This window comes from Gastrolobium bilobum, unplaced genomic scaffold (genome assembly GCF_033153095.1).
Source record: "Gastrolobium bilobum isolate Gb01-03AN ecotype WA unplaced genomic scaffold, APGP_CSIRO_Gbil_v1 utg512, whole genome shotgun sequence".
Lineage (NCBI taxonomy): Eukaryota > Viridiplantae > Streptophyta > Magnoliopsida > Fabales > Fabaceae > Gastrolobium > Gastrolobium bilobum.
The window spans coordinates 1-9259 of NW_026896079.1; the positions used below are offsets into that span (position 1 = coordinate 1).

General features: G+C 37.9%; 1 protein-coding gene across 1 annotated transcript; it reads left to right on the forward strand.

The window, feature by feature from the left end:
- The first annotated feature begins 5682 nt into the window (after positions 1 to 5682).
- On the forward strand, positions 5683 to 9056 carry LOC133297680 (long-chain-alcohol oxidase FAO1). Its single transcript, XM_061496847.1, has 3 exons — positions 5683 to 5994; positions 6735 to 7007; positions 7175 to 9056. The coding sequence occupies exons 1-3, from the start codon at positions 5761 to 5763 to the stop codon at positions 8924 to 8926; spliced, it is 2259 nt and encodes a 752-aa protein (XP_061352831.1). The 5' UTR covers positions 5683 to 5760; the 3' UTR covers positions 8927 to 9056.
- Positions 9057 to 9259: the final 203 nt, after the last annotated feature.

Below are 9259 nucleotides of genomic sequence, written 5' to 3' on the forward strand. Positions count from 1 at the left end.
GACATCCGGTATGGGGCAAGAGAGATAGGCCCCACGCCAGGTAACAAGTCAATTGCAAATTCAATTTCCCTATCTGGAGGAAAGTGCGGAATTTCATCCGGAAAGACATCCTCAAACTCGGAGACAATTGGAATAACAGAAATTGGCTCCTTGTTGACGCCAACCAGACCTCCCAATAAAACATACCCGGAATCTCCTTCCTTCAAGGCCTTTACAACCCGGAGTACAGACAGATAAGGAGACTCCCTCTCTTCCTCACGAGTGGAGACAGAAATGGTCTTACTGCAGCAGTCAATCTTCACACAGTACTTAGACAACCAATCCATCCCCAAAATTAGATTCACAGAAGCAAGGTGCAAGACAATAAAGTCGGCAGAATATTCCCTGCCTTCATACTTGAATTTCACATTTTCACAAATATACCTTTAATTAAAAACACTTCCCACAGCCGTAATAATGCGCATAGGATTTTTCATTTTTATCACATGCAGACCAAATGCGTCGGTTACATAATCAGCAATAAAGGAATGTGTGGCACCAGAATCAAATAAGACATTAAGCATTTCATCATGAATAGAAATCATACTCGTACCAAACTAGCTGATCTCTCAGCCTCTTGCTGAGTAACTGCATACACTCGGGCAACGGGAGGTGGGAGAGGTAGAGATGGTTCCTCAACCACAATAGGAGCCGGAGTAGCCTGAATAGTAGAAACCTATCCCCCATTAAAGGGGCAGTCCCTAATAAAATGCCCATGTTGGCCACACTTATAACACAGTCTTTTCTCTTTTCTGCAAACCCCTGCATGAACTTTACCACATGTAGCACATAGAGAAGCAGACTTAATATTTCCAGGCTTAGAATTTCCCGCCTTTTTGAACTTACCATCAGACTGTCTAACCTGTAACCCTTTTCCTTTAGAATTCCCAGAAGTGTTTTTAGGACCAGAATTAGGAGCAGATTGGTCCTTATGCTTCTTTCTATAGTACTCTTGAATGTTTTTACACTTTTTAACGAGTGCAGCAAAAGTATCAAAAGTGTGTCCTGCAAGTTTTTCAGAAATATTATCATGTAGTCCTCTATGAAATTTAAATATCAGATCATCCTCAGTAGGTGGAGCTCTCTGGAAATGAGAGTATTTGGCCAGCTTATTAAACTTATTCAGATATTCATCAATAGACATCTGGCCCTGCTTTAGTTCTTCAAATTCACCCTTCTTCCTTATCCGGGCTTCAGCCGGAAAGTATTTCAGCAAGAATTGCCTTTCAAATAAAGGCCAGGTAATAGCATGACCCTGACATTCCAAGGGCTGACGGGTATTTCTCCACCAATCGGCTGCATCATTCTGCAACATATAAGAAGCATACAACAATTTCTGCTGATCATCACACTCCATGACAGTAAAAATGCGATCCAATTCTTCTAACCACTGAATTGCAGCAATAGGATCAATGCCTCCTTTATAATTTGGTGGTGCATGTTTTCGGAAGGCATTAAGCATTCTTTCTCTTTGCTCTCTATTAGTGGCTGGCTGTGCCACACCACCCCTGTGACTAGATTCTTCATTCATATCATTATTTCCTTCACCCTCCACAACAATGGGATTACGAGGAGGAGGAACAGGCTGTTGTGGTTGTGGCTCAGGCTGTGGATGTGGTTGTGGCTGTTGCAAAGGCTGTGGCTGTGGACCTTGCCCACCAGCCCTCACCTCAACCAAGAGTAATCTCATCATTTCAATATTCGCCATTCTGCTTGCTGCCATCATTTCTTGATTGGCCAACCTATTAGCCTCTAACAGATCTTGATTTGCTTTCATCATCACTTCTAGCTCTCGCTGCATAGCTGCAGCCATATTTTGTTGCATGTCAGTTAAGGCTGTTATCATTGGATCTGGCTGTGAAGTATTTCCCCGCTGATTTATTCGGGGTCTAGCCAAATCTGCTAATATTGGATCAGTCGGGTCAATAGGAGGATCAGAAGTCCTTCTTAGGCGAACCATAATTCTGCATATTTCACACAAAGGAATGAGTTAGCTACGCTCACACTCGGTGATCAGACATGCATATCATACTACTCCAAGAAAAACTCAAGAATATAACAACCCGAACAGTTTATGCATTATTTCACAGGCTCTCCTAGAGAAACTGCTCTGATACCATAAATGTAACATCCTCGTCTCGATCCGGTTCAATTAACATACACATGATATTAACAGAAACAGCGGAAGACTTAACTTACGAAAATATGAGCTAACTTTTTCTTTTTCTAACTTAATTCTTACTCGGCGTAAACGAAAATCGGGCAGAGTTTTCTCTATAAATCGAACAACTGGGGATTTTCCAATCCCACTCAGAAGCGTTTCCTGATAAACAGTTTATACAGCATATTAATCCAGAAGTATCAATCATGCAAATATAATCAGATACCCATCCATGGGCGCATGCAAAATATGGCTCCGTGCCACTATCCTAATCAGCATGCAATCCAATAAGAAATCATAAACTGAATAATACATCATCATATAACGTGCCTGAATACCCAAATGTACATGCATCAAAGTGACAGACATGTACAAAACATATACAGGCCACATACAAAATAAAGGATCAATATCATGATCCATCAAATGCGGAAATACTAAAAGACATCAAACACTCCAAAAAGGTAGTAGCCTACAGCCACTCAAAATCTGATCTGTTAACTGCCTCAGCCACGTGTCGTGTCCCTGCCTAGTGAGGACTCACGGGGAATCTGGGCACCTGAAAATATGTCCCAAACGAGGGGTGAGATTACAAATCTCCATAAGCTCCAGGTTTATAGAGAATTCTCCATACCCCTGGCTCACTCCTGCACGAAAGTCAGATACAGAGTATACAAATACAACATATAGCAGATATCATAACAGAACAGAGCATATATCCATATCATATCAGAGGCGTGCGCCATCATTCCCAAGGGAGGACCCCAAGCAGAAATCAACGCACGTGTTCCCGAGGGAGGACCCCAAAGCGGAACCAGACATAACAGAGGCGTACACCATCAGTCCCGAGGGAGGACCCCAAAGCGAACGTCTGGGCACTATACAATCAATGGCCAGAGATTGTTACAGAAATCATATTACAGAAATCATATCAGAGCAAAACATATCATGTTATCAAATAACTCTATATGAATGCATCTATACAAAGCATCTAAATAACAGTCATACAGTCCAACCATAGTTCACTAACCATGGTGGAGCACTCAAGTAGGAAAAGACTCCTTAAACATAGAGCTTACTTGTTGCACAAGTTACTTATATGTCTTCAAGAGATTCTGATTCCTTTTTAGTCCCTAGGTACACCTAGAGCAAGAATCCACAAATACCAATTAATAAAACGCCATCATGCCTAGCTTTCACATAAGGCATACATTTTATCGCTTCTTTTCATTTCTTTGCATTTTTGCCAATCCTATGCCAATACACAAGTCTAGACCTCTTTATAACCGTTGGTGTTCTTTAATTTAATCACCCATTCCCTTAGGAATTTTCAACATAAATCATGTTATTTTTCTTCAAAACTCATCACTTTTATACAATTGGATACAACACATTTTATTTAAAATAAAATGTACAAATATATCCCTAAATACCCTATAGGTCGAACACTACAAGGACATAGGCAAAGGTTCTTTTTCCTCACTTACATGTAACTTACACAAACAAATACATGTTTTCATAAGGTTCCAACTTAATTTTTGGAGCATAAAGTCCCTCCAAAGCCCCACAAGGCCTAAACCTAAGGGCATATTTCATATAATTTTTCCCACTTTGGCATTCTCACTAATTTATCAAATTTCCACTTAATTCCTACACATTAAACCTTCCTAATACTTAAGATAAAATTGTGCACAACATCCTACTCTTCACCTATGATGGCCGAACATGTAGAGGAAAGCATAGCATTTTTTTCTAATTTTTTTACATACACACAAATGCTTATTTTCATTTCTTAAATCCAAAACATCAAAGATTCATCATTAAATCAAAGTTTAATACACAATGCTTTCCTACTAAAACATGCTCATAACTTTTATAACTTAAATCATCAAAATAATACCATGGAAATAGAGGTTTGTTACCTCAAATCAACTACCCAAAGCCTAGAAGACCTACACCAAGAGAATCTCCATCAAAAACTTCATTTTGCCCTCTTGATGAATAGTGCACGAATTTGGGATGACAAATATCTCCCTCCACAAACGAAATCAGCTCAAATGGAGGGTTGGAATAGCTTCCTTGGATGATTTCCTATGAGATTGGTATAATGGGTGAAAGATTTGGTTGCTTAATCATGGAGAAATCAAAGAAAAACAAAAACAAACCCTAAGCTTCCTTTTGCCATGGCTGTCACGGGTGGGGAAGGGAAAAGGGAGAGAGAAAGTGTAAGGGAATAGTGAATTTAAGTGACTTAGGGGTTTTTAAGCACATGTGGCTTTTTAACCGGTTGTTTTTCTATCGCGTAATTTAACTTAAATTGACCCGGAACTAACTTAAAGCTACAGACATATTTTTTTTTCTAAAATCATTTACATTAATTTTTCTTTCTTACTAAACAATATTCATAATTCACAGTATGGTTTTTGCACCGTTTTTGACAAAATGCACTGTGAATCACTAATTGTGCTTCATTTACTTATGAAACTTAAAACTTATAAACTTATCATTTTCTTGGGCCTATATCGACTTGCTTGGCATATATTGGACATTCTTATTCTTATTTCATCAATTATTTATTTCTGGACTCTACCGGTTGCTTAAACAGCAGTACAAAATACCCGGTAGAAACACTATTCACGAGATTTTCACGGAAAGTGCCAGACTATACAATTTTTCGTTCTGAACTCATATTTGTCATCAGAATTATCAAATTATGTTCCTAAAATTATTTTGCTCATTTAAGCTCTACCGCTTAATTCACAAAACTGTAAATTCTCCGGCAGAACGCACTGTTCATAACATAGTCATGATTACAGTCAAAATACTCGAAATCGCTCACTGAATCTAATTATGGCATTTAAATCCTTAAATTAAATCTCTAACTAAGATTTACCAGTAAGGGTCATTATACGTATTTTTTTAATTAATTTTCGCTGATAAATTAAAATTTTAAAATTAAATATACGCGGGTTTGATGACCCGACCTAAATCAATCTGACTTCAGTTGATTCAGAGTTCGGATTGTCTGAAAACTTTTATTAAATATGAGTTGGCCAAAACAAAAGAGCTTTAATTGATATGGACATATTTTTTTTCCCATATTCGTCCCAATTACCTTCTTAATATAGTTACCTGGACCACCCAAATTTAAGACACTAGGTTGTTAAATGTAGTAAATATTAAATGTTTTATTAAAGTATGTAGTAAAAGATATTAAATAATCCTTAGCTGTCAGAAGTTAGTTACATGGTACCCTCCCCCTGCATATTACTCATTTCCACAGGTGGAACGTATGATCTAGAAAGCATTGAAAGTTGACAAAAGTATGATTTTTCGGTGCCCCACGACCCAAAAATTAAATACCACAAAAGTTAGAATAAACATTAACTTTATGGTGAATTACATCCCCACAGTTATTTTCACATAAATAATCATTACTTCTTGCAGATTCTATTTCTATATATATAGATATACCATTCTTTTCCAATATCATCACATAGTCATAGTCCACTGAACCTTTTCATATTCTGAAGCTGGTGATCATAGAGAGAAAGAGAAAGATGAGAAGGGAGTGTCATCCATTGTTGAGGGGAAGGAGAGGAGATAGCAAATTCAGACATGGGTTTTCTGTGGCTGAGATGGAGTCACTTGCAAGCATATGTGAGGTTGTGATGCCTCCTTTGCCATTGGATGCTTTGAAAATCAGAAAGGAAGAACAAGATGATCATGAACCTAGCAAGAGTGTGAAATCCTTCTGGAACACTTCTGCTTCTCAATATCCTATTCCTCATGAGGTATATGTAACCATAGTTTATATTTAACCATTTATTCATTCTCTTGCTTCCCTCTCTGTCTCTTCTGATCCGCAAAAGATTCCTGTATGCAAGGACAAGGAACAGTTAGGATGTACAAGTGGGACCTGCGTAGGTTTTATGTACAACACATCCTAGTCTTTGTCCATGAACATGTTTGTGTACCTACAACGAGCACATATATGTATAATGATTCAGATTATTTTAAAACTTGTTAAGTTAAAGAAAGTTAAATACAAAATACAAAGATAGATTCATGACCCTCTTCGGGAATGATAACTTAGAAGGATTGAAACGTGTAACTGCATACTAAAAGGTAATAGATAATAACTGAGATTGTGGCAGCTTCTTATTGCATTGGAAGCACAAGTGGCATTCTTATATCCGCGCACTACTAGTGCGGATGCTTATTTATTTGTTTATTTTTTGGAATTGGTATCCACTTCGCATGAGCCAGAAAAGCTGGATTAATTTTATAAAATCATTTACTACATTTTAAAATATATTCTAATGTGATAAATATTTTATATTCCAATTCTTTTCCAACCTTATTTTTGAGATATCATATTACTTTTTGGAATTCCTTTATGTGAAGGTGCTTTCATTTTGAAACTCTTTAAGCTGAACGAATTACATGTAATGTTTGTTTAATTAGTTGAATAATCTTTTGTGTACATTCTTCATATCTCATATTTATTATGTTTTATTTTCAATGGAAACAGGTTGCTGAGATATTAGTGAAGAGGGGCTTAATAGAAGCTGTAATTCTGATTAGAGTGGTTTTATGGTTGCTGGCAACGAGGTTGGGCACCTTCTTGTTTTGTGGTTTGCTCTGTCTTAGTGAGAAGTGGCCCTTTATCAACAACTTTTCAAGCATACCTTTGGAGAAAAGAGAAAAGGTTTTGCAGAGGTGGCTGAATCATAGATTCCTCACACCTATTAGACTCGCATTTACTTACATCAAAGTCTTATGCCTCTTTGTATTCTTCTCTAGGGTATTATTCTTCAACCTTGGTCCACAGTACTCTTTTTTATTATCTTTCTTACATTTGATTTACTTGTCATCTTCATATAATGAATTCATGTCAGAAAGCTTCTTTTTACAAAATTTAGACTAAGAAAGAAACTGGACAGTTTTTACAAATTTTTTGAATTTTTGCAGGTTGATGAACATGGTGATAATCCAGCATGGAAGGCCATTGGATATGAGGTGTCTGCTGATGATGAGAAATTGACCAATGCCTCCAACAGGAGGCCCCTTGAAAAGGGGATTATAGAAACAATGAATGAATCTGACTCAACTCTTCAACAATCTCTTGCTAAGAAAGGCCTCAAAGTTACACTGGACTCCAAAAGCAATATCCTCAAAGTCCAATGTGATGCACTAGTTGTTGGGTCTGGTTGTGGTGGAGGTGTTGCAGCTGCTGTTCTTTCAAGTGCTGGCCACAAGGTGGTTGTTCTTGAGAAAGGAAACTATTTTGTTCCCCAAGATTATTCATCTCTAGAAGGTCCTTCCATGGATCAATTATATCAAACTGGAGGGATCCTAGCTTCGGTGGACTCCAGAATACTGATTTTGGCAGGATCAACAGTGGGTGGTGGCTCTGCTGTTAATTGGTCAGCTTGCATTAAAACACCACACAATGTTCTGAAAGAGTGGTCTGAGGATCACAAGCTTTCCCTCTTTTCAAGCTCAGAGTATCTCTCTGCAATGGAAACTGTTTGTGAAAGGATTGGTGTCACAGAAAATTGTACCCAGGAGGGGTTCCAAAATCAAGTACTGAGAAAAGGGTGTCAAAATCTTGGCCTGGAAGTTGGTTATGTGCCAAGAAATTCATCTGGGAATCATTATTGTGGTTCATGTGGTTATGGTTGTCCAAAAGGAGAGAAACAAGGGACTCAAGTTACATGGCTTGTAGATGCAGTGGACAATGGTGCTGTAATAATTTCAGGATGCAAAGCTGAGAGGTTCTTGTTGGAAAGTAACAAAAGTGGAAATGGAAGAAAGAAGAAATGCTTGGGGGTGCTGGCAAAAGCTGTAAGCAGCAGAGTCACAATGAAGCTGCAAATTGAGGCCAAAGTGACAATTTCTGCAGGTGGGGCACTTCTGACACCCCCTTTGATGATCTCTAGTGGGTTGAAGAATAAGAACATTGGAAGGAACCTTCATCTCCATCCTGTCCTAATGACATGGGGGTACTTTCCAGATTCAGTTTCAGAACTCAAAGGTAAAGTCTATGAGGGAGGTATAATCACATCAGTCCATAAGGTACCATCAAGAGACTCCAAGTCAGATACAAGAGCCATAATTGAAACTCCTTTGCTAGGACCAGCATCCTTTGCTTCAATATGCCCTTGGGAGTCTGGACTTGACTTCAAAGAAAGAATGCTAAATTACCCTAGAACTGCCCATTTGATAACAATAATCAGAGACATGGCTTGTGGAGAAGTAACATCAGAAGGAAGGATCAGCTACAAATTGAACGCAATTGACAAAGAGAACATGAAGGCTGGCTTGAAGCAAGCATTGAGGATTCTAATAGCAGCAGGAGCAGTTGAAGTAGGCACCCACAGAAGTGATGGTCAGAGAATTAAGTGTAATGAGGTTAGTGAAAATGAAGTGGAAGAGTTCTTAGACAGTGTATATCCAATGGAGGGGGCACTTTCACCAGGTGAATATTGGAACATATATACTTCTGCTCATCAGATGGGAAGCTGCAGAATGGGAATCAATGAAAAAGAAGGTGCAGTTGATGAAAATGGAGAGAGCTGGGAAGCAGAAGGGTTATTTGTTTGTGATGCAAGTTTACTTCCAACTGCTGTTGGTGTCAATCCTATGATCACAATCCAGTCAACTGCATTCTGTATCTCAAATAGAATAGTAGATTATCTTAGAAGGGGTCAAATCTCATAAGTTAGTTGATTTTTATTCTTCATTGGAAGCATGCAACTCGTGTTCATGTACTCTATATATGTTTCATTATGAAATAAATATTTTAATATCTTAAGAATTCAGGATATTATATATTAAATGCAACTTTCTTTCCAAGCATCTGTGTGTACTTATTTGGGATATTGATATTTGTACATCACTGTAATTCTTGCAAAAGGAATTGAAGTGCTGGACATGGATTCTGCAGCATATGCATGATTTTAATGGGAATAAGAAATGTGCAATAATTATTTTCTGTTTATATGATTAAAAAAAAAAAATCCCTCGTCACTAGTGAGGATAAATTAAGGGCAA